The 26,411-nt window shown below is 37.2% G+C and overlaps 1 protein-coding gene across 1 annotated transcript in view; it reads left to right on the top strand.

The window, feature by feature from the left end:
- The window catches only part of LOC123558580 (E3 ubiquitin-protein ligase HERC2-like), a 197,919-nt gene that overhangs the window by 89,541 nt on the left and 81,967 nt on the right, over positions 1-26,411 (top strand). The window contains exons 21-35 of the mRNA XM_053544141.1: positions 85-359; positions 710-971; positions 1,551-1,797; positions 2,554-2,710; positions 5,964-6,159; positions 6,820-7,172; positions 7,315-7,491; positions 8,599-8,735; positions 9,455-9,653; positions 9,915-10,062; positions 10,354-10,532; positions 11,061-11,256; positions 14,971-15,150; positions 15,938-16,125; positions 17,212-17,362. Of these exons, the coding sequence (XP_053400116.1) occupies positions 85-359; positions 710-971; positions 1,551-1,797; positions 2,554-2,710; positions 5,964-6,159; positions 6,820-7,172; positions 7,315-7,491; positions 8,599-8,735; positions 9,455-9,653; positions 9,915-10,062; positions 10,354-10,532; positions 11,061-11,256; positions 14,971-15,150; positions 15,938-16,125; positions 17,212-17,362 (3,045 nt within the window). The remainder of the gene's footprint in view (positions 1-84; positions 360-709; positions 972-1,550; positions 1,798-2,553; positions 2,711-5,963; positions 6,160-6,819; positions 7,173-7,314; positions 7,492-8,598; positions 8,736-9,454; positions 9,654-9,914; positions 10,063-10,353; positions 10,533-11,060; positions 11,257-14,970; positions 15,151-15,937; positions 16,126-17,211; positions 17,363-26,411) is intronic.

The following is a 26,411-nucleotide window of genomic DNA, read 5'->3' as shown; positions in this document are numbered from 1 at the left end:
GTAGGCTTTAGAGTTATCCTTTACTTCAGTATTAATCTCAATTTAGTGGGCAGGTTGAAAATTAAAAAGCAAAACTTTTTTAAGGTCAGGCAATAGACAAGATCAGTCACAAAAGTCAAGATGATGTACAGACTATACGTAAAGCTGATCTCGAGAATCATAACAAAGATGGAGGATTATGGATCATAATTCATGGCAAAGTTTACGACGTCCATGACTTCAAGACGCAGGCACAGTGTGGATGGGAGATGCTCACGGAGTACGCTGGTCGAGACGCAACAACAGCCTTTGAGAACGCTCACCATTCACTGGAAGCACGGGAAATGTTACAGGCATTTTATGTGGGACAGTATGTGGAGGTATTTGTATACAGTGAATTCTCATTTGAGTTAATTTTGATGTTGAAGAAATGCAGAGTAACAAATGCAGGTAGTGGTACTGAGGATATTTTAACTAGATATGAGTAGTTTTTGTTCAGGTAAGTAGAAAATAGGGAAGTGTGTAGATATTTAAGTGGTCTATGCCTTTAATACCTATATTATGGCATAAAATACATGGTCACATGCCTACTGTGAACTTGAGATAACTGCTTTTTGAAATGATCCATGTCATAAATTTAAGTGAAAAAATTATTCAAACTTATTCAAAGTAGCGCAGACATAGCAAAAAGACTTGTTTACCAATATCATATACATGTATATTTTTTCAGCCTGAGAAAGACATTATACAGCTCATGGACACGAGCACGGCCTCCTCCCCACTGATGGACACAGAACGTACCCTGAGTCTTCTCCTTGGCCTCCATGCAGCTCAACAAGCTCGTAGTACACCCCTCTCACAGGACGAGCTTGAGTGTAGTGACTGGTTGAGCTCAGACTTCTTTCGTGGCGGACTTCAGCTGTTGCAGCCCAGGAACCCTTTTGAAGAGGAAAAAGGGGAGAGCAGGTCTTCTAGTGTGACTACTACACCAGGTTTGTCAGAAATGTTCGTCATTGGTCATACAAGGAAGAAAATACAGAATACAGAATTGATAATAACAGACCTTAAAAATAAAGAAGAGAAAACAGATGGGGTGATATAGATTGTGTTTCAATTTTTGTTGGCCTGACAGGGTGTTTTGTAAAGAAAGATTCAGACTACCAGACCAGAGGTTGGGAGTTATTTGTGGTATAAATGAAAATTCTCAGTTACAGTTTTACTAAAAACTTTTACATGTAAAGTCATTTATCCCCCCCCCATTTTGTATAGAGAAATCTCTTAAGTTAAAAAGGTAGTAATAAGAAATAACTGGTAGGTTAAAAGACATCCATGCTCAACTGAAACAGTAATAAAAATTCTCTAAACCCATCCAGCTGGCTTGCGGAAGAATGATGCCTCTAACCATATGCTCATTTGTACCTGAAATAATGTGGAGCACCTGGGGTCTTCATCCACCACTAAAACTGGAAAGTCTTCTGGTTTTAAAACCAACAAAACAAATAAACGAAGTGAACTATTTTGTGTACATGTAAAATCTTTGTGTAAGATTGATATTTTGTGTACATGTATAGGTGCAGGTGCAACAAGCACAACCAGTGAGATGACAAGTTCTGCTATAGAGGATAAGGAGGCCCTTTTTGATCGCCAGGCCTCTATCTCTGATGTATCGAGGCCCTTCCTTCAGGCCCTGGCAGAGGGACGATGTCAAGACCTGGCAGCAAAAACGTTCCTGGGTATGGCAGAGAGATACTCAAAGCAACATCACATCAGCTTGCCTATAGATTTCCCAGCAGAACATCCGGTAGAAGAAGTTGGAAGGTATAAGACCGTGTTTTCTGTAATGGTTTAATGTTGTTAATAATGTAGACTAATGTAATTTAACCCTTACCCTGCTAAATTTCTACAATGGACTGGTGCATCATTCAATTTGGGCAATACAATTTATTATTTGAAGGGGTGTTCACTGAAAATTTACTGACTTAATAGCGAACAGTGCAGACCATGATCAGCTCCCACGGATGTGCAGGCTGATCTTGGTCTGCACTGGTTGCAAATGCAAAATCATTTGTAGCAGGCTAAAGGTTAAGTCGGTTTCATTTTGAATTTTAGTAGCTTTGTTGTTATGGTAAATAAATTTTCTCTGCCAGCTGTTCAATTACATTTTAGAATATTATTCCAGTAACTTTAGAATTACAGTGAGACCTGTTTCATAAAGAGACAAAAATGGGTCCTTATATTTGCTGATGTCTTTATTTACAGGTTGAATACTCTGCAAATATTTCAGTATAGAAAATCATACCGATGGCAAATAAGTAACTTGATGATATTATGAGAATCGAACAAATGAATTTTGTAGCTGAAGATCTGGATCAGTGCACATCCATACTGTTCGTTTATCAACTTCAGCACTTGTATAAGCAAATAGTATGGATCCCGATCAGACTGCATGATGTGTAGGCTGATCTGGATCTGTACTGGTAGAAAAGTCCTAACATTGGCTTTCACACAGCAGCTGTCATACGTTTAATATGAAGTACATAAAAGCTTATGTAGCCATTTATACTTTGGTTTCAGATTGCTGTTAGCAGTGTTGATAAAGCATCATGATCTGGCCCATGTTATCCTGGGTCTGGTAGAACATGGACAGGGAGATATGGGTAAATTAACCTTTCCTAAAGCTATCACAGAGCTGCTCCGTGTTGTAGGACAAGTGAAGAGATCTTTGATCAAGGTATGTCAGTGTTAGTTGTTGTTTTCATTCACTGCCTTTATTGATCAGTCAGTCTGTGAACTAATTCTAACTTGAGATTGCAAGCCTGTGTCATAAAATGGTTTAGGATGCACAAATTTTCAACTTTCATTTTGATTTGAAACTTAATGACCTGATCAAAGTCAACAAAATATGTTGTTTATCAGAAGATTTTGTTAGATGAAAGACAAATTTGATCGTCATACATTTTTTGCTCCCCAAAGTATTTAGAGGTGCACCTTACGTTTGCACTTGTTTTGTACATCTGTCTGTCTGACTTTGTGATGTGCATATCTCAAAACATATGATACAGAGTCGTCAAACCTCACAAGTATTGTCCTTCAGCATGTGAAGTTGACTTGTGCACCTGATGTTTTAATTGGGATTTCACACAGCCAGACAAGAGTTATGGCCCTTGACATAGTAAAAAAAATGCATTAAAAAGGCCTTAAAATTTGTGTCCCATGTTGCTTAAAATGTATTTGACCTAGGATTATGAAACATTAAAAAAATACTTTTTCAGCATGAGAAGTTATGCACTTGGTTTTTCTTTTGGGGATTTCACTCTGCTAAATCAGAGTTATGGTTTCTGATGTAGTGAGTACACATGAAGTGCTTAAAAGTCTGTGTTGCATATATCTTAAGATATATTTCACCTAGTCATGAAACCATGTACTGTGACAGGAAGTGGGGGCACCAGTATTGTATGGGCACACATCTAGTTTATTTTGTTGTTGTTTTTTCAGTTCGAGGCTCAGGTGGTATCCATGCTTAAATGTTTATATGTTATTCAGAAATCAGTTTTAATCATTTGCTAGCAGCAAAATTAAAAAATTTGCTTTTTTTTTTTTTGCTTGGACTGAAGATGCTGAAATTCTAGCTGAACATGTTTATTTACTGAAATAAAAATATGGGAGTGAACTTTTCTGTTCCATTTTAATGATGGATTATGTTTCATGATACCTCGCAATAAAGTGTTGTTTCCATCAAAAATGGGATACTGACATAATTCTACTGGTCATATTGCGGATAACAGGTTTGTACTGGTACCAAATCCAGGAACACTGGTTAGGCTAACTGCCCTCTGTTATATAACTGAAATATTGTTGAAAAAAGGTGTTTAACCCAAAACAAACAAACAAGAAATTTCGTGCCAAATATAAAATATACATTTAGGAGCAGGTACAGTGTGTTTTGAGTTGGGAAAGTTATGCAAAATGTTTTTGCTCAACTTTATTAGTGTAAGTACAGGTAACTTGAAACTTCCACAACAATTGCGTAAAAAGATGCTCTCTATGTTACTGCTCTATGTTAGTGTCCTCGAAACCCTGCAAAACAGTAAAGTTACAAAGATATTCTCCAAAAGCAAACTATATCTTAGCCAAAACTCAGGTTTACCACACTTTGTAATGTACCATTCCTATAAAGGGTATAAATTATAGAGATTTTGATACATGGACACCAGGGCTCCGGAAATTTTGATAACTCAGTCGGTCCGAAACGAAAATCCTGACATCGGCGCTACCCCACCCACCGCATTCCCAATATTACATATTTTGTAAAACGTGATAGAGTAAAGAAATAAGCATGTCGTGCATTAAAACTGAGTTACCGGTCACCGCGTGTTTCCAAAATTACCGAGGCATTGAGGCACCGTGAGCGTAACTAGTCTAAAAGCCAACGCACGTGACTGGTACCGTATACACGGCAGATACTTTGTGATGTTTCCTCATTCTTTGACGGAATTCTATAAAATACAATGCGTCAAAGTGAATTACACGACACATATTCTCTGCTAAACAGTCTCAGTGTTTTAAGAATACTCTGCCGCGGACCGAATGTGTACGTTATATGAACGCTGAGATCGAATTTCCCGCATGTATAGTAGATCTACTAAAAGGTCACGCGTGTTGGCCATGGATATTTCATTTCACTTATGTTGTACTTCAATAAGCAACTACATTTTATAAAGTTATATGTTCTCTTCTGATGTAAACAAAATTTCATTTTGAAACGTTTTTTAAAAGACCGATTTGATAAACAGCGACACTCCGGTTTTCTTTATCATTCGTGTTTGCCAGTCCATTTTCTTTTTCTTTTTTGCACAGTCAGGTTGCAAAGACGATTTTCTGCACTTGTTTCAACTGGAGCCCCAACAAATGAATCTTGTAATTTTTTCAAATCAAATAATTATAAAAAATATTTTGATCGGTTTTCCGTGTGATGTCTCATTAAATCAAAGCCCTATAATGTACAATTATAGCTCTTTGATTAAATGCAGTGACCATTTGTTTTTTACTGTGATCAAACATAGCCTTTTGAAATAAACCATCCGTCGGATTCTAAATAAAAGAAGTGGATCCCCGTCAAAAAGATTTGGATCCAGTCAGACATATTTGGAAACCAGTCAAAAATGTTTAATACATTGCAGTCGGCTGTCTGCAAATATTGCCGCGCGAGCACTGATTGCGTCATGTGCTAATTACGGACCGATTATCAAAGTGACAATCAAACCGTTTGACACGTTTATTGATTATCTGAGGGTGCGACCAACAATTTCCTGCTTGGCAGTAGATGGTGTATTGAGATATCAGACCGAAATTTATACTTTTCTCCATTTTTATGGGACCGATTTTTTTCGTTTCTTCACGTCATGAATCGGTCTGAAAAGTCAAAAATCGGTCCAAAACCGACAAACCCGCAAATTTCCGAAGCCCTGATGGACACATAATCTATTCCAAGGTTAGTAACCCGCCAGTTCAACACTATTGACCTTGAACTGTGGAAAATGTTGTCAGCTTAGCAGCTACTTAGATAGTATGTTATTTATATAAGCTGGCATATTATGTATTGCAGCTGATATTGTAGATATACACAACTTAGAAAAGCAAGTTAGCATTTCTGTCAACTTTTCCATTTGTCTTTGGCTTTCATATTTTATATTAAACAGAGTTGACCTCAGTGGCACAGTAATCAAATCACTGACTTTAGTTCTCTTGTCTCTCACTGCCATGGGTCTGAGATCCTGCTTACATTGTCTTGTAAAGTACCCATCCAGCTAGCTTGTTGCACCAAAAGTCTTCCTCTACCATTAAATCTGGAAAATCTCCTTTTGACCTTAACTCCATTAGCATGTCTACAAACCAAACCAAACGAAATAGAAATGTCTGATACAAAGTCAATATTGTCTAGGACTTAAATAGTAAAACAGATATTGAACTTGTTTCATTTTTAGGCTCACCAAGATCAGAGCAGGTCTTACAAAGAGGTTTGTGCCCCTGTGATTGAGAGATGTCACTTCCTGTTTAATGAACTACGACCCGCTATCGGGAATGAGGTTAATGCCATGAGTAGGTCAAGACTTCTACACAGCACATCTCGATGGAAAATTGCCATAGATAAAGTGATAGAGGAGAATAGGAAAAAGAGATGTAAGTTTCTGAACCTGATTGTAGAGATGTGTCTGAACCAGTCAGGAACTTTATGATGATTGAATGAATGATAAATATGGAAATTTGGAAATTTTTAAACAGTGATGCAAGCATCCTTTTAATTTGGGTTTACTATGTTTTTATGCACTTAGATTTCCTTGTTTCCATCTGTCAGCGTGTTCCTCCATCTGAATTTGTATCATGGATGTTTTAAAAAGTATTTGACCTAAAGTCATCAAGCCTCGCAGGGTTGTTGTTTTAATTTGGGTTTCACTCAGCCAGACCAGAGTTATGGCCTTTGACTTAGTGAAAAATATGCATACATTGACAGGAGTGGAGGCACCAGTATCCTTTGGACACACATCTGGTTTGGTATTATTTTAATCATTGGCCTTTTTCTGTGGCAGTTTAGAAATCTAGAAGTTTTCATTGCAGTAATTGTAATATAGTTTTGTGCACAGGTATTTTTGAATTTTTAAACCTGTGTACCTGTGACATTCTTGTACCTTGATACCAGTATTTGATGTGTGAAGTTTATATTAATACTACTCTTACTTCCAAGTTATTAAGAAACAAGCTCTTTGTTACATCCATGCTTATGTCATAAAATAATTAATACTAAAATTGTAAAATTTTAAACAATTTCCTTTATTGATTTAGATTCCCCAGTTGTAGTTACTCTGAATGTTGCTGATGATGAAAAGTCAACCCCAGAAGCAGATGGAGAAGACAAAGGTCAAGGTCATGACCCTGTTGTAAGCCAATCAGAGGAAGTGCCAGGTGGCAGCACTGAATGTATGGGTGGAGCTAAAGCAATAGATACCCAATCAGAACCAGGAGAATTTGTGGTTAAAGTATTTGGAAAGAATGAGGCTCCTTTAGGAGATTCTTTAGAGGAAGAACATGACATTGAGTTAGTTGATGGAAGTGCAGATGTGGAAGGCCTTCCCCCTATGGAAGGAAGTGGACTTATTGGTCATCATAGGAAGAAACATGGAAAACTTAGAAGGAAGGTTGGTTGAATTTATGTCTTCTTCGCAGAATAGTAGAAAAGTAAATCCATCATCAAATGATTTATGTAGTTGACAGTAATTAGATTGGTGATAATAGTTCTACATGTATTAAAATTGAATGATTCTGCAAATAATATTTCAGAAAGACTCATGGGACTCTCTTGTCAGTATGGTGACCAGCAGTCAGAAGCTGAGTTGGCTACGTCAACGTCTTACGGGGGCTCGGACCGAGATGCCACTGGTCAACAAGATTGTAGAATTTGTCATGCATGAGAATCCAATAGATATAGAGAAACTTCGGAGGTCTTTACATCATCAGGTATGCGTTGTTTTAATACATAATTGTTTAAATGATTACTGTACGAATTCCATTCAGTTCTGGCATGAATATGATGCAGTCTGCACATTTGATTAATAAAATCTGAAAAGGTTCTTGCTTATCCAGGAATGTTAGTCCCTGCAGTCACGTTTAGTCTTCCTTCACAATTAAAGCCAAATAATCACCATATATATTGTGTCATTTTGTCTAAAACCACAATCCAGTCAAAAACAAAATTTGATAATTAATATATATCATAATTGATATAAAATAAAAATGGTTCAGACTACAGTGAAACACTGCAGGCTCAAGCATCAGTGGCTCAAGTAATAGGGAATTGATCTTTCAGGATTGATCCCTCTACGGTAACATGCGATATACCGAATGAGATATATACTATTGAATTAAAGTCTGTGTACTTCCGGCACATGCACAGGGCGTCTGACTTCGGATTTTTTGAAAGAATACGCCTTTTCCTTGAGTCTAATAAGCATCTACATAACTGTCTGAACTGCAATGTCTTGCACATCAGTGCAAATATTGATATATCGTATATATACACATAGTGTGCACTTCATATAAATAAATATACCTCTTCGGAGGGTCCAAGAGGCAGAAATTACATGTAAAACAATACAATATACTAGGCAGTGTTGTTTTTATTCCAAAATCTACCTTTAAATTGATAGGGAATCGATCCTACGCGTAGCGACGAAAATCAGGATCGATCCCCCTACAGTAACATGTGATATACCAAATGTGATATTTACTATCGAATTAAAAATATGTCCTTCCGTGCTGTCATCAGACAGTTCTTTTCAAATGTTATGGGATGAGTTGAAGTCAATGTTATGGGATGACTTGAAGTCAGATCGATTTCCGATTGAGGCAGTGCCTTATCTCATATTAGGGCTGACTCATGTTTTCCCCATCTTTTATATGTTTAGATCTCCTTAGACCTATGAAAACACCAGAAGTTTGCCCGTCTGATTGCAACTTTGAGCGATTGGTGGTTGGTGGTTTACTGTAATCTTTAAGAACGTCTGACTTTTCATCTCTGAGAAGTTGTTAAAATGTACTATTTAAGTATAAATTACTGTGTTGCAGGTACGGAGAGCTGAGACACGTTTAAAAGGAATACAGACTATGTTAACACTAGTACACAAGGATTATTTGATTCCATCAGTGAAGTATAATCTTCTTTGTGGCTGGCAAGGTCTTCTTACTATGGGACATAGGGTCTGGTAAGTTATGATACAAGATTTTTGAAAATGGTTAAATAGGGCATGTGTGTTTGTCTCCGTGTAAGATTGAATTGAAAGTATCTTTCACAAAATGAATGCTAGGTTCAAAATGTAAGATCTGTCGTGATGAGTGAAAGATGTTTTGACAGATTTTCTTTTTTATTTTATGTCTTTTTCATGGTTCCAAAAAGTGTGTCCATTTTACCCATGCAGTTTCACACTGTATGTTAGCAAAACTTAAATAATTTTATAAGATTTAATTACGTATTCAATTAGCCTGACAGTATACAACATATATCTTTAGAAAATCCCTATAAATACTAGCAATTGTCCAATGGATTTCTTAACTAACTTCAGGTATTAGTTTTACAAGTTATGAATATTTATGTCTATTTTAATGCTTACTGGAATATTGATATATAAAGAAAACTGCATGTACCTGTATTGGTAATATTTTATGTCGAAACTCCATGCAGAGTGCTTCAACCAGTCTGACATTGATACAAAATTACTGATTGCAGCGACTTATAGCCCAGATGGCTAGCTTAATAGCAAGAGCTCTAGAGTTCCATTCCAGACATAGCTAAGTACAAAATCGTAGAATAATGCTAAACTCTACCATAGCTTCATGTTATAAACTGTTGAAAATTTGTTTAGTTAAGTAATTAAGTTAAAGAAAACAATTAAAAAAAAATCTACATCACATTTTAACCTTCCAGCAAACCTGTACCACAGTGTCTGACAGATATCACCCTGATTCCACCATGTGATAGAATTCTACTGCAGATGACATTCTCGGAACTATACCGCTGGTCTATACAGGAACTAAGACATAATGTTCTACAGGTTGATATCACCTTCAAATCCAAGGGAGTTAATCCATGTCTGCCCAGTTACAACAGCCAGGATAATACAAAGGTAGACAATTCTTCCTGCTGCTAAGTCTATAAAATTCTGAATTGTTAAAATATGTTGATATATAAATTTGGGTGTTTAAAACATAAAGGTAATTGCATAGTCTGTATTTTGAAATTATAATGAACGCAAGACTAGAAATTTGTTCTTCATGTCCTTTGATAATAAAGGTTCTCTCTGTCATGTAATATAAACAGTCAAAAGATTGAATTTAAAAGACACTTTTTGTCTGTAAAGTGATAATGCCTAACATAATGATTTCAGGAGAGGTTGAACATGGGTGTGTTGCCCCAGGCAAGATTTATACTTGCTCACCTAGGACTGTTGGTATCAGAGCATCAAGGGAACAGTCTGAGTCTGCTTCTAAACTCTGGGGTTCTTGCTCTTACTCAGAGTATACTCAGACTCATTGGTAAGTGGTGAATTATTGAGCAAGGTATAATACGATTTAATAGGTTATGTCTCAATTCTTCTGTTGAGCTGTTAAGTTCTTGTTTAACGGACAGTGACTAATTGCTAATTGTTCTGTTGCACTTATGGTTAACTATGTTGTCTGGTTCCATATCATTATAATTAGTCAGTTTAGAAAAACTAGAAACCAGTCACAAACTTTGACATCTGATTAGTTGATTCTGTGCTCAGTTTAGTAACTGACCAATGAAAAGTGTCCAGTGAGGCTGGTTACCAGCTTCTTATTTTATAGGACCAGATCCAGAGAGGGTTCTGCAGGACACCAGTAGTTCTACAATATGTGCTGTACTAGAGGAGCAGAAACACAAGAAGCAGGCTGCGCCGGTTCCTGTATCGGGTCCTGAACTCGCAGCCCTTATGAAGATTGGGACACGAGTGGTCAGAGGAGTGGACTGGAAATGGGGTGATCAGGTAACTGTGCTTCTTTTTGTTGTAAATAGCCCCCCCACCCCTTACATTTTCTTGCTCAACACAAATATAAGTAACGGATCTAATTAAAGAACACCTTCCCATTATTAAAGGTGAGAAAATGAACTGTTGGTAGCAGATTGTTTCCAGTCAAGTTTTGAATAATTTTTGTTTTACCATATTATTCAGCAGACTAATGAAGACAGTATATCATAAACTGATCAACCAGATGGTCAAAAGATAGAGCCCCATTAGGTCCCAAACTCATGTTATTTGAGTAAACTGAACATCCAGACGATCACAGGATAAAACCTCATCAGGGTCTGATCTCCCTAGTATAAGCACTGTTATTTCCAGTAAACTGACTACAGATTGAGATCAATTTATAGCTTTCTTCAGAAAGTAAATTTGTGTAACAGTCAAGTAATAATAGGTAATAGAAATAAAAAAAAAAAAAACAACATAAGTTACTGAAAAGTGAGTTTGCTCATAAAAATTGGGTTTTAATTGGCTTTACCATTACACTTGAAGGATGGTCCACCACCCAGTATGGGACGTGTAATCGGGGAGTTAGGGAATGATGGTTGGATCAGAGTACAGTGGGATTCCGGAAGCACAAACAGCTACAGGATGGGGAAAGAAGGAAAATACGACCTGAAACTAGCAGAACCACCAGAAATACCAGATAATGATGAAGATGATGATGAAGATTTGATTCCTAGTAAAGGTAGGTAATTTCTACAACATCATGTTTTGATTATCTCCCTTATTTTGGACAACATTGTAGTAAGATATTCAGAAATTCTTTGATAGAGTGTAGTGAAAGATGTTCATCAGAATTCTGGCCATTTTGAAAAATGCAACTTTTGTTCTTCCCCATGAAATGAAGTCAGTATTATATGTGGGAAAGCAAGTTCAAAAAACTTTTATCAGTTGTTTTGAAATAAATAGCTTTACTGACTTTTTATACGCCCGAAGGGAAGTATTATGTTCTGACTCCGGTGTCCGTCTGTCCGTTAGCAATTTCGTGTCCGCTCTGTAACTCTTGAACCCCTTGAAGGATTTCAAGGAAACTTGACACAAATGTTCACCACACTGAGATGATGTGCAGAGCGTATGTTTTGGATGTCTCGCTTCAAGGTCAAGGTCACACTTAGGAGTCAAAGGTCATATCAGTTTGTTTCGTGTCCGCTCTGTAACTCTTGAACCCCTTGAAGGATTTCAAAGAAACTTGACACAAATGTTCACCACACCAAGACGACGTGCAGAGCGCATGTTCCGGATGACTCGCTTCAAGGTCAAGGTCACACTTAGGAGTCAAAGGTCATATCAGTTTGTTTCGTGTCCGCTCTGTAACTCTTGATCCCCTTGAAGGATTTCAAAGAAACTTGACACAAATGTTCACCACACCAAGATGACGTGCAGAGCGCATGTTCCGGATGACTAGCTTCAAGGTCAAGGTCACACTTAGAGGTCAAAAGTCATATCAGTTTGTTTAGTGTCCGTTCTGTAACTCTTGAACAGGCCTGGATCTTGACGGTAGCCCGGTAGCCCGAGGCTACCAGTTTTTCAAACGGACTACCGAATTTCCCAAGCTGGGTAGTCCGTCGGGCTACTAAGTTTTAAAACATGTTAATAATAAAAGCGTGAAATTTCACCGATTTGTCTGATGTTTCCTTTTAAATGACAACGATATTTTCGGTCCGCATAACACCGGTCGGCCATTTTTCCGAAATTTAAACTTAATTTTCACAATAATTACAAAAAGAACTTCATGAATCTGAAATGTACATCCTAAATACTAGCTTTCGTATATTTATGCATGAATTGATGACTTCAGATTTGCAATATATAAAGTAACTTTACAAAATTCAGAAATTACATCCCTAAAAATTACCTGGATTGACTGGAATTTACCCGCGAATCGTAAAGATATCAAAACGTCATGCCAGTAATTTTCCATTCCACGAGCACGTGCGACCTATCGTATCGCCGTTACTTAAATGTTTATCGACAGGTACACAAAAAACGCTTGTAGTGCATTCATTTTTTAATATAATCGCTTCAAATTTTCAGCACCGCTTTAGAAATAATACAGTTTGAATTCTATAACGATTTTAGTAAGATGTCGACAGAAATGTAGGCAAAATTCTATAAAAACGATCGAAGTTTCATACAATTATTTGTAAAATTTCAAACAGCGCGATCTTAATTATTTATTTATTTCTAAAAGTAAATAAATAATACATACTATGGTCATAAAATTCAGACTTTTGACAAGAAAGTACAAAAAACGAATTAAAAAATCTTAAATAATGAAAAAGCGGCAGCAATTTAAATACATTGAGTAAAACGATTTTTGGCAAACAGATTTCTGCAAGTGCGGATGAATAGGTTACGGGACCTCGTGAATGTAAATAAAAACAATGATTGTTTTAAAATAAAGCAGTATGATGTCGCTGTGGTTTTTAATAAGTTTAATAAGTAAATGAATCTTTGTACATGTCTTTTTAGACTCGACACTATGTCAGATATTCTTTTCAAACAATAATGTAAATTCCTTGAGGGCATATAGGTCACAGAGGTAGGATATATACTATTATCGTTTGACACATTTACCTGTCAGTTTATACGGGATATTGCGCATTCGCTTTTAAAAAAATTTAAAGAAGATACTTTTTTCTTATTTCTTCTCAGCAATTTAAAGAACCGAGGCCGTACGATCAGACAGTGATGTGTCACATGGCGCGAAAAGATGACGTAATGCCACGACAATCTCGGGCAACTAAACCCCTTTGATCTCAATTTAGATGCCATGATACCGACACACTTCTTTTAGCTCTTTGAGGGGGTTTTAATTGATGATGAAAACAAGGCCAATTACTTGTTTATCAACAGAATAATTACCGATAATTGTTAATGTTTTTTTTTCGTTTTAAACACAGGTGGGTTGATGATGATTATTGTGTCCACGTCGCCCCGGACTGTGATAATAGGCTACATTTACTTGATCATAATGCAAAAAAACAACAACAAATACCGACCTACCGACCCTACTTTTTTTTGGCCATGCCACCAGAAACACAACATTTTGGGGGGGGGGGGGGGGGGGGGGGGGGGCTAACCAGGCTGATCCATTATTGCAGTTAAATTTGAACAGCTACACTATATTTTAAAGGCCCTGGCTAAAAAAGTAAGTTTTAGAAGGGTAGTGCAAACTTGAACCCCACGCCTGGCATATAACTAGATACTGGTATAGGTCTTACTTTTTTTCTACAGTTTTCTCCCATAATTTCTGTCTGCTAGTTACTTGAATATTGTAACATGGTTATCCACTTACGTTGGCTTAGCCTGCCCATGGATAGTGTGGGTAGGTTAATTGCCTACCATTTAAATAACTGAATGTTGAATCAAGCATAAACTAAAATACATCATATTTATAAATAAAATGATTTCGGGCAATTAAAAATGTTTTCTGGCAAATGGTTTTCTTAACTTACCTGCCCGAAAGGACAATTGCTGAAAAAAAATTAAGGTGAAGACTGTTATATATTTTTCTCTTTTCCAAAACGGGACTACCAGAAACCTGGTCGGGCTACTTGATTTCACAAGTTGGTAGCCCTGCTGGCTACCAGCAAAAGTAGGTTAAGATCGAGGCCTGTTGAACTGCTGGAAGGATTTCAAAGAAACTTGGCAGAAATGTTCACCACACTGAGACGATGTGCAGAGCGCATGTTCCGGATGACTCGCTTCAAGGTCAAGGTCACACTTAAGGGTCAAAGGTCATATATGACTTTGCTTTGTGTATATTGCTCTGCATTGCAGTGCTTTTTTTTATTTGGCAGATCTCTTTTTTGTACTTACAATTTTTTTTTTTTTGAATTACTTCCCTTTTATGTTACTATAAATAGCTTATTTTGAAACTTTTTTATTATTGGCCGTAGGGAAAAACCGAGACCACTTTTCTGTGGTACAACATGGATGGTACTTCCAATTTTTAGGTCTCTTTTTACATACCTGTACCTGATAAGGATTTTTTTGTAGGCCTTGAATATTTTTTTGTGGATTTGTTTTTTGAAGTTTTCCTCTTGTTGTTCCAGTCCTTTGGGCTACAACAGTCAAGTTCTTAAAATTTTGTTCCCATCCTATGATGTAAGCCTTCGGGCGTATATTGACCCGCTTGGCGGCGCTCTTGTTTTTTTGGCTCTTGACATGCAAAAGTTATTAAATAAATCAAATCCCAATGAAGAAGTAGAATACACAACAATCTTTATCTTTAAAATGTGAAAACAATTAACTCAGGTTTGCATAAAATAGCCATTTTGGTGCACTCTGTAAAACTTGATATTTTTTACGTTATTAATTTTATGCAAAAGCCGAATAGCTGTGGTACATACATGACAGGACATCAATCAACTGTTTTTGGAACCATGTATTTCAGACTCGAAGAAAACTGAAAGTAAACACCCCACAGCATTAATCAGAAAAGCAACCTTGACCTTGCTTAGAGTTGTTTCCGTGGCAACAGGCATCCACTCGGAATCCACCCAGAAGGAGGCTGTAGGCACTTTATGTGGACTGATGAGGAATATTGTAGATTGTGGATGTAACTATGGACTGAGTAAGCAAATTTAATTTAAAAATGTTATGGATGATCCTAAAATTTTGTAGATTTCAAGATGCTTTTGAATCAGGTGACCAAAGTTATTTCATTGTTTACCATAGATGATAATTATGTATAGAGTCAACATTGTATTTACCTGTGTATATTGTGCACCATTGTTGCATAACATCTTTGAAAAAAAAAATGTTTTGTGGATTTTGAGGTAGATTCTAGAAAGAAAATCTAAAAAGTAGAAGTGGAAGTTTAGGTTTCTTGTGATAAAGATGAAAAGGTCTATAGCAGAGTACTTGAGCATGGTAAATGAGGTATTTCCATTAGATAAGGAAACAAAAATTTAGTAATAAAGTGAAGAACAAAAAAAAGAAGGAAGTTGTTGTGTATAAGTGTAGAGGTTCTGGATCCAGTCTTGACTTTGAAGCTTTGAAGCCTATCAGTGTTAGTCACAGTAAATGATTTTCAAGCATATGTCTCTCATGTTCAGAACTTTCTAGTTTTAGAAATCACACTTAATTCTTGATGTGCTACTCAAATTCATATCCCAAAGTTGTCTGTTGACCTGGTATGCTATACATTTAATATCTACTGTTTGTTCTGTACAACCAAACCTGCCTTAGTGGTCACCTGTATTAAGCACCCACTTGCCTTAAGCAGACAGCTAGCTTTCAAAATTGAATTTTTATTCTAATTTCAACTTGTCTTAAACAGCCACTTGTCTGAAGCAGTCATATTGTATATCTTCTTTGACTGACTGCTTAATACACATTTGACTGTATATCTGTTCCAGATGCAAACTCAGTGTCAGTACAGATAGCATGTGAACAGCACTATAGCTGGTGTTCTCTCGGATTTCTACGTAGCATAGCAACAGGGCCAACAGTGTGTCAAGCTCTTAGTTCACAGAGATGGGTAGATCTTCTGTTGAAAATATTGGAGGAAGAAAAAGCACATAAACAAGCTAATGTTTCCAAACAGGTACAAGTCTTATACAATTGAACCTGACTTAACGGCCAGATGTATTAAACAGCCACCAGCTTGAAGCAGCCAGCTTGTGCTGCTCCTTTGACAGTATTGTAAATAGCTAATCTTAAACTTATTTATTTTTGATGGGTTTAATGTCGCGCCGACTTCATAGGTCATATTGGTCATATGGCGATTTTCAAGCTTTGATGGCGGAGGAAGACCCCAGGTGCTCCTTCGTGCATTATTTCATCACGAGTGGGCACCTTGGTAGAACCACCGACCTTCTGAAGCCAGCTGGATGTCTTCCTCACATGAAGAATTCAACACCCCGAGTGAGGCTTGAACCAACATCGATGAGGGGCAAGTGATTTGAAGTTGGCGACCTTAACCGCTCGGCCACGGAGGTCCCAAATCTTGAACTGGAAAATAAATCAGAATATCCTGAATTGATGGGTTTTGTCTTGAGATGTTTTGTTTCCTAATGTTGTAATGTTTAATTGATTTGCCAGTTAATTAGCATGTATATTATACTTCTTAATCAGTAGATTAATAGAACATCTCTAAAGTTGCAGAGAAAAAATCTGATAGCGTAAAATCAGTTGTATTCATTTATGGAATTCTGTCGGAACGTATTCTAAAATTCCTGTATATTTTATATCCAGAGTTTAATCACCACAAATACATGTTCCTAAGAAGTAGCCATTCTGGCTTAACCCTTAGCATGCTGGCGGCAGATGATTCTGCCTTTGCGACCAGTGCAGACCAAGATCAGCCTGCACGACCAGTGCAGACCAAGATCAGCCTGCACATCCGTGCAGTCTGATCATGGTCTGCACTGTTCGCTATTCAGTCAGTAAATTTTCAGTGAAAACCCCTTTGAATAATAAGTGGTACTGTCCAAATTGAAAGATGGACCAGTCCATTATAGAAATTTAGCAGGGAAAGGGTTAAACAGCAACATTTTATGATGATGAAATAAAAAATGATTTTGCATTACTAGTATATTTGGTACAAAGGGATGCTATAGGTTCTTCTGACTGTTTGTTCACCTATTAAAATAAATATTTTATTCTTGTATCTTTACTTTATACTTTTTAGATTCTGACAATTAAATTACTGAGAACAGTGCTACCATCCTGGGATCATAATGTGGAGGAAGCCAGGGTCCAGACCATTGTTAACAGACTTATACACTTGCTGGGATCCATCCTGGTTTCCTGCTCAGCAGATCCTACACTAGTACCCCATGGTGAGTATAAATTTGAAGCTGAGTTCAAGTCTTAACTTGTTTGTATACCGTATTTTCCCGTATTAACGCCCCCGGGGGCGTTACATTTTCCAAAGAGGGGGCGTTTATTTGAGGTAAAAAAAATAAAAAATGAAAATTTTTACAAAACTTAAAAACATCGTTCAAACTAGCTGTAAAGTGTTTCTGTGTTGTTTAATCCCCCCAAAACAAAATTATTTGGCATCCAATTTAATGCAGTGTGTCTTTTATGCATTTAAATACGGTATCGATACCTCGTGTATTTTGACACGCTCGCGACACTACACATTACGTCATGACCCAAACAGCTGTGTACTCCGATAACATTTTCGTTAGTACATGCGGGTAGCTAATAGCGCAATACACAATGTCAATGGTTTGACACGCTGCTTGTATTTACCGTTTAATTTTCTGTTTGATGATTGGATACGTACCATACTTAGTACAAATGTTTTGGACTTACCATACATAGACTGTTTAAAAGTGTGTTTAATTTTTAATACATTGGACTTTAGTACTGTAAATTACTTATTACATGGACTTATAAAAATGAGGTAGGTGATTTTTTTCCCGTTCTTGTTGACTTTTTTCCCCTCCAAAATGGGTGGGGGGCGTTAATTAGAGGGGGGGCCTTAATTCGGGAAAATACGGTATTTGATAAGATCAGTCCTAGTTTCCTGCACAGCTAAACCTACACTAGTTTCCTATGGTGAGCAAAAGTTTTGTGCTGAGATCAAGTCATAATTATACCCCTACAAACGAAGTTTGGGGGTTGTGGGGGAGGTATATAGGAGTGAGCTTGTTGGGCTTTTGGTTGTCATGGTTTCGGGACAATAACTCATGAAAAGCTTGACATATTTAAATAAATTTTGGTACACAGGTGTAACATCATAAAATAAGATCTACAAACTACCATTGTTTGACATAGTAAAGGCCCCTTTTCAACTTAAAATTTGCCAAACTTATGGTTTCTGGACTCATGAAAGGGTTGACAAATTTAGATAATTTTTGATACACAGGTGTAATCATCAGATTTCCAACCTAAAATATTTTGTATGCTATTAAAACAAAATATTTAATACATAATTAACTGTATAATAACTGAAATCATTGTCTAATTATAACACATACGCCTGTCTCTGAAAGAGCGGTGCGTATTATGTGAACACCCGTGGCGGCGACAGGCAGGCGGTCGGCGTCCAAAGCATGTCCGCTCTCTAAGTCGAACAATTTTCATCCCATCTTCACCAAACTTGCTGACAATGTTTGTGGGCATGATTTCTTGGCCAAGTTCGATAACCAGTCAAATTGCCCTAGGCACTTTTGGATTATGGTCCTTGATATATTCGAAAAAACAGCGAATTTAGCCTTGTCCGCTCTCTAAGTCAAACAGTTTTCATCCAATCTTCACCAAACTTGCTGAAAATGTTTGTGGGCATAATATCTCGACTAAGTTCGATAACCAGCCAAATCGCCCCTGGCACTCTTGGATTACGTCCCTTTAATTACTCGAAAAATTGCGAATTTAGCCTTGTCTGCACTCTTCAGTCGAATAGTTTTCATCCCATATTCACCAAACTTGCTGACACTGTTTGTGGGCATAATACACGGCCAAGTATGATAACCACCCAAATTGCCTCAGGCACTCTTGGATTATGCCCCTTGAATTAAGCCAAGTTCGATGACAGGCGTATTTTGTGACAGTCTACTCTTGTTTCACCTTCAAGTTAAACAACTTAAATTGCATATTCTTGTAGCCATTTCCGTTTTATGGTTGCCATACTTATGTATTGTGGGGGTATTATTCGTCACTCCTGTGACAGTTCTAGTTTGTTTGTACATTTGATAGGATCCATCCTGGTTTTCTGCCGAGCTGATCCTACACTAGTACCCCATGATATAAGAGTATAAGTTTAAGCCAAGTTCTAGTACTTACTGCTCTCTTGCTAAGTTAATACAGCTTTGTACCAGGTATAAATTGTAGCCAAAAAGGTATTATACTTCTTACATCCTACACCACACCAGTTTGCATGAACATACAGTTTTTAGCTTGATCATACAAAGTATGGACAGCTCTCCTACTCATCCTGGCGTCGGCGTCTTTCAGCGTCCCCACCTTGGTTAAAGTATTGATACATTTTCTCTTTATCTTTGTTATTATGTCTCCCCATAAAATAGGGGAGACATATTGGTTTTGCCTTTGCTGTCTGTCCGTCCCCGTCCACATTAAGCTTGTCTGGCTTTCACAGGTCAAACTGCTGGTCAGATTTTGACGAAACTTCTCAGGATTGATCAGTACCAACCCTAGTTGTGCATATTGCCGGCATGTTCCGCTTCACTGCACAAAATGACCGCCAGAGCTCAAAATAGAAAAATCTTGTCTGGCTTTCACAGGTCAAACTGCTGCTGGCTGGATTTCAACAAAACTTCAGAGGAGTGATCAGTACCAACCCTAGTTATGCATATTGCCGGCACATTCTGCTTCGCTGCAGAAAATGGCTGCCATAGCTAAAAATAGAAAAATGTTGTCCAGCTTTCACAGGTCAAACTGCTGGCTGGATGTCAACAAAACTTAACAGGAGTGATCAGTACCAACCCTAATTTTGCATGTTCCCCTTCGCTGCAGAAAATGGCCACCAGAGCTAAAAAAAATAAGAAAAATCTTGTCTGGCTTTCACAGGTCAAACTGCTAGACAGATTTCGACGAAATTTCACAGGAGTGATCAGTACCAAGCCTAGTTGTGCATATCGCCAACAAGTTCGGCTTCGCTGCACAAAATGGCCGCCAGAGCTAAAGGTATACATAGGGGGTAGACATATGTTTTTGTGACAAAAACACCTTCTAGTTACTCGATGGATTTGCTTCAAACTTAAAATAGTTATTCCTTATCATCACTTATATCATATCCCTAGTGAAAAAATCAATGGAATTCCAGTGGAATGCTACATAAATTCCACTGGAATCTGCTATGTTACTGGAATACCAGTGGAATTACCAAATATACCACTGGAACTGGAATTGGAAATACCAGTAGAGGTGGAACTCCACTGGAATTTGAATTTGAAATACCAGTACAGGTGGAATTCCACTGGAATTTGAATTTGGAATACCAGTACAAGTGGAATTCCACTCAACTGAATTTCATGATTTGTGAATAAAATAGCACCAGTTTTGGCGGAAAAATGATGGTTTTTATATAGTTTGAAATTCTGGACCAGATTTATGTGAATAGCATGGTATCAGCTACAGTAAGTGCCTTATATATATTGAAAACAAAAGAAGTTTAAATCAATTATAAAATGTGATATTTTTTCTGTTTCTTTTATTCATATAATTCTAGTCGGATGCAGTCATATTTTTGTCATTGGTTTTCATGACTTTTATTCTTATACATGTAAATATTTTGATCAGTTCTTGATTTCCATGCTTCTTACTTTGTCAAAATATGTGTTTTTGTGCCCCCACTATGAGTGGTGGGGGCATATAATTTTAGTCTAGTGTCGTCCATGCATCTGTATGTCCATCCGTTTGTGTATGTGTGTAGGAAAAAAAAATGTCACGCGCCTAGCTCAAAAAGTATTTAATAAAAATTGATGAAATATTGCATAAGTCTTTAACATGATATGAATGTGTGCACCTCCTATTTCGTCTGTCTCTGCTCCCTATTTCTAGAGTTATGGCCCCTGGAATAGTCAAAAAAGCACATTTTCACCTTGTGGCACACCAAGCTCAAAAAGTATTTGATATAAATTGATGAATCTAAATTATTATGATATGACCTTGTGCACCTCCTATTTCTATTTTCCAGCTGGCAATGCACCCCTCTCCCAAATTCCAGAGTTATGGCCCCTGAAATAGTGAAAAATGCACATTTTCATCTTGTGATGATGCACCTACCTCAAAAAGAATTTCATATAGATTAATGAAACCTTGCATGAGTCTATAACATGATATGAACTTCCGGGCACCTCCTATGTTTCGTGGCCATCGCCTATTTCTAGAGCTATGGCCCCTAAAATAGTGACAAAATGCACATTTTCACCTAGTGACTCACCTGGCTCATAATGTATTTGATATAAATTGATAAAAACTAGCATGAGTCTTTATCATGATGTAAACTTGCACATCTCCTATTTTACACATGATGATGACACCAACATCCAATTAAAAGCAACATTGCAAGATATATATTTACCTAATTTTAAGTGGAATTCCACTGGAAACCTGATGGAATTCTACTGGAATCTTGATGGTATACCACTAGTATTTCAAATGGAATTCCACTTGAAACTTGATGGAATTCAACTGGAATCTTGATGGTATATCCCTGGTATTTTAAGTGGAATTCCACTGGAAACTTGATGGAATTCAACTGGAATCTTGATGGTATACCACTGGTATTCTAAGTGGAATTCCACTGGTATTCTGGTGGAATTCCACTGGTATCTGGTGGAATTCCACTGGTATTCTGGTGGAATTCCACTGGTATTTTTCAACGGTATTTTGGTGGGATTCCACTGGTATTCCAAATAAATTCCACTGGAAAATAATCGCTATTCCAGTGGAATACCAACACTATTCCGTTGAAAAATACCAGTGGAACTGAGATGGAATTCCAGTTGAAGTTCCAGTGGTATTCCAGATGTTCATTTTCACTAGGGATGGCACAAGGGTCATAACTCTGGCACCAATATCACAAAGTCCACCTGGCACCAATTTTTTAGCTCACCAGAGCCAAAGGCTCAGGGTGAGCTGTTTTGATCACTCGCCGTCCAGCGTCCGTCCGTAAACTTTTACTTTAAACGACATCTCCTCATAAACACCTTGGCCAATTTCATCCAAACTTCACAGGAATATTCCTTTGGTGAAGCTCTACAAAAATTATTCAAAGAATTGAATTCCATGCAGAACTCTGGTTGCCATGGCAACCGAAAGGAAAAACTTTAAAAATCTCCTTTTCAAAAACCAGAAGCCCTAGAGCTTAGATATTTGGTGTGAAGCATTGCCTAGTGGACCTCTACCAAGTTTGTTCAAGTCATGACCCCCAGGGTCAATTTTTGACCCTGCCTCAAGGGTCACTTGATTTTACTTAGGAAAATTAAAAAAAATCTTCTTCTCAAAAATCAGAAGCCCTAGAGCTTAGATATTTGACATGTAGCATTGATTAGTGAACCTCTACTAAAGTTGTTCAAATCATGACCCTGGGTTCAAAATTGACCCTGCCCAGGGGTCACTTGATTTTACATAGATTTCTATAGGAAAATCTTCAAAAATTAAAAAAAAATAAACCAGAAGGCCTAGAGCTTAGATATTTTACATGTAGCATTGCCTAGTGGACCTCTACAAAATTTGTTCAAATCATGATCCCCAGGCGTCAAAATTGACCCCGCCCCATGGGGTTACTTGATTTTACATAGAAAAATCTTCAAAATTTTCTAAAAATAAACCAGAAGGCCTAGAGCTTAGATATTTGACATGTAGCATTGCCTAGTCGACCTCTACAAATTTGTTCAAATCTTGATCCCCCAGGGTCAAATTGACCCAGCCCCAGGGGTTACTTGATTGTACATAGGGAAATCTTCATAAATTTGCTAGATCTTAGATATTTGATATGTTACATTGCCTAGTAGACTTCTACAAACTTTGTTCAAATCATGATCCCCGGGGTAAAATTGACCCAGCCCCAGGGGTTACTTGATTGTACATAGGGAAATCTTCATAAATTTGCTAGATCTTAGATATTTGATATGTTACATTGCCTAGTAGACTGCTTCAAACTTTGTTCAAATCATGATCCCAGGGGTAAAATTGGCCCCGCCCCAGGGGTCACTTGATTTTACATAGGAAAATCTTCAAAAATTTTATAAAAATAAACCAGAAGGCCTAGAGCTTAGATATTTCACATGTAGCATTGCCTGGTGGACCTCTACAAAAAAATTCAAATCATGATCCCCAGGGGTCAAATTGACCCCGCCCCATGGGGTTACTTGATTGTACATAGAAAAATCTTCAAAATTTTCTAAAAATAAACCAGAAGGCCTAGAACTCTACAAACTTTGTTCAACCCAGGGGTTACTTGATTGTACATAGGGAAATCTTCATAAATTTGCTAAAAATAAACCAGAAGGCCTAGATCTTAGATATTTGATATGTAACATTGCCTAGTAGACTTCTACAAACTTTGTTCAAATCATGAACCTCGGGGTAAAATTGGCCCCGCCCCAGGGGTTACTTGATTGTACATCGGAAAATCTTTCAAAAAATTTCTAAAAATCATCAGTTTGACATTTGAAACATGTAGCTCATATTTCTCAGGTGAGTGATCCAGAGTCATCATGACCCTCTTGTCATAAATTATGCCTCCTTTTAACTTAGAGTTTTATGTTAATTTTGATGCATTTTCACTATATCTCTGTTATTTGATAAGGGATTTGATTGAAACTTAAAACAGTTGTTCATCATCATCGCCTACATCATTTGACACAAAGACCATAACTATGACACCTGTATTTTATGAGTTATCCCTCTTTTTTACTTAAAATTGCAGGGTATAGCTTTTATGCACTTTCACTCTATCTCTGTTATTACCAAATACATACATGTCAAGTTCCTAGGACAATTTTCCAGGAGATATCAGTAGAAAATCCAGGAGATTTGATGAAAATCCAGGAGTTTTATCGACCGGCTTTTTTAGAAAGGTCGAATATAAAACTGTAAAACAGATTAGATCTAAACCACTCAAATTGATTAATTGATTTGGGCTATGGTTTCAGGGCTTGTAATTTGCATTTTATCCTTATCATGCTGGACAATATTAATTCTGCCTTTGCGACCAGTGCAGATCATGATCAGTCTGCACATTGTGAAGTCTGATCATGATCTGCACCATATGCCATTCAATCAGTCACCTCTTTTAACAGTTAATGGTACTGTCCAAATTGAAAGATGGGCAAATTCATTATAGAGATTTAGGAGGGTAATGGTTAAAACATTTTTTTTCTTTAAAAAATACTGATTTATATTAATTCAATTATTTTATTACTCAAAATAAAAACAAGATAACTCGTACAACACTCTTTTATTCATCAAGAATATGCATTGATACTTATAACGATACTTAAACATATGCATGATAATAATTTAATTAAATTTGGTAAAAGTATGTATATTGACAATATTGGGAGTTGATCGGCTGCTCATGACTCAACAAGGGTCTCACCGTGTAGAGTCGTTAAAAGCAAAAATCTGTCGACCAAGAGGAGAACAGACACACCAACCCAAGGCTTGCAAACATCACTTTACTGTAACAGTGCAACTGCGCAATCCATCGAACTTCGAATTGTGAATCCAACCCAGCCCGGGTGTCACCGGGATGTGGTCAAATGCACAACACGAGCCAATGTAGAGCGAGGCAATATAACACAACGGACCGCAAGGCAAAGCAATGCAAGACACTTTGTACTTTGTAACAGGTATCACTCAAACGCAAAGTAAAGCAAGACACTTTGTACTTTGTAACAGGTATCACTCAAAGGCAAAGCAACGCAAGACACTTTGTACTTTGTAACAGGTATCACTTAAATGCAAACACACAACAATTTCAATTGAACGTCGAGCTACCATTCCACCCATTTCGGGTTTCACCGTGTAATGAGCGAAACCGCAACACGAGTCAATGAAAGGCAAAGCAAGGCAAGGCAAGGCAAGGCAAGGCAAGGCCAAGTGACACCACTGAGAGCAACGCAACATAGGCAAAACGCTAGATAGGAATTGCCAAGTACTAGGGCAAAACCTTTTACTATCCAGTTAACACAAACTGGTAAACATATGATACCACAAAGTAAGCAGCTTGAAAGCAAACACACAGACACCGTATCCGCTCACCTCACGGCCGACAGAATTTTACCGCACCCGTATTATGAGCGACAATATCCATCAGACCAGTATTGCAAATAAAAACCTTTGACTTATAGTATTGTGACAAGATGAACAAAACTAATATTAAGGTCATATCAAATGTCAAAGTTAAAAAGCCAGTGTCCTACATAATAATTGTTACCACCAATAATAGCAAAACTTTCTTACTGATATCTAACTGTGATCACAAAGTTTTAAAGTTCTCATGAAATGATATTTGCAACAGTCAATTCTTCCTTATAATTATTTTCCTGTCCTTGAATTTCATCTCCATACGACGCATTTAACTTAAGAAAGCGAAACTGTTCTAATAATGTGATTACTTCACTATTGTCTTCTTGCACATTTAGTTTATATATTTACTAAAAATACGTATATTAATATCAATCAATTATCCCGTGCCTCTTTAAAAGAACTTAAAATCTTTCAAATTATACTGGAGAGTCTTGTAACAAAATATAGTCACGTCCATGCTAAACCGTTTTCTTAAATAACAAAATTTATATACTCTGTATAAAACGAACTCAGTTTTTTTCTTCATTAACCTGTATGAACATCTATCATTCAGAAGTCCTTGGTCACATAACAAGATAACATCTAGAGCCGACAGTAACTATCACCCGTCATGAATTATGATGGCTGGGTGTTATCTCCAGTAGTGTTATTGCTCCGCTCGGTGTATGACCATCATCAATTTACTTTGGCACGGCTCATCCCTGCAATTGTAAGTAGAAAGACGGCAGTATCTAAAACAACTCAGTCGTCAAGACCGGGTGGACAATAAGAATTAACTTGAACAAGAACATCAAAGTTAGCTATTGTTAAATAGACAGACTTTGAGGTAAATTTCCTTTATAACTTTGAACCAGTTTCATAAAACATTCCACAAATGATGTAAGATCAACATGAATAGATCAGTACACTGACAGAGTATTCTAGTAAATTGTTAAAATTACAATACTAGCCCGAAATTGAAGATGCAAAACTCTATAATATTTCGAAAGTTTCCTATAAATACAGGGTGTGGCGGTCGTGTAAATAGTTTTGACGTACCGACGGTGTAGCTAGCCAAATGTGAGAGAACTGCACGAGGTTATTGGTATTTATATTATA

This window comes from Mercenaria mercenaria, chromosome 5 (genome assembly GCF_021730395.1).
Source record: "Mercenaria mercenaria strain notata chromosome 5, MADL_Memer_1, whole genome shotgun sequence".
NCBI classification, from domain to species: domain Eukaryota; kingdom Metazoa; phylum Mollusca; class Bivalvia; order Venerida; family Veneridae; genus Mercenaria; species Mercenaria mercenaria.
The sequence above is the reverse complement of the archived record's forward strand: the minus strand, read 5'-3'. Positions and strand labels throughout refer to the sequence as shown.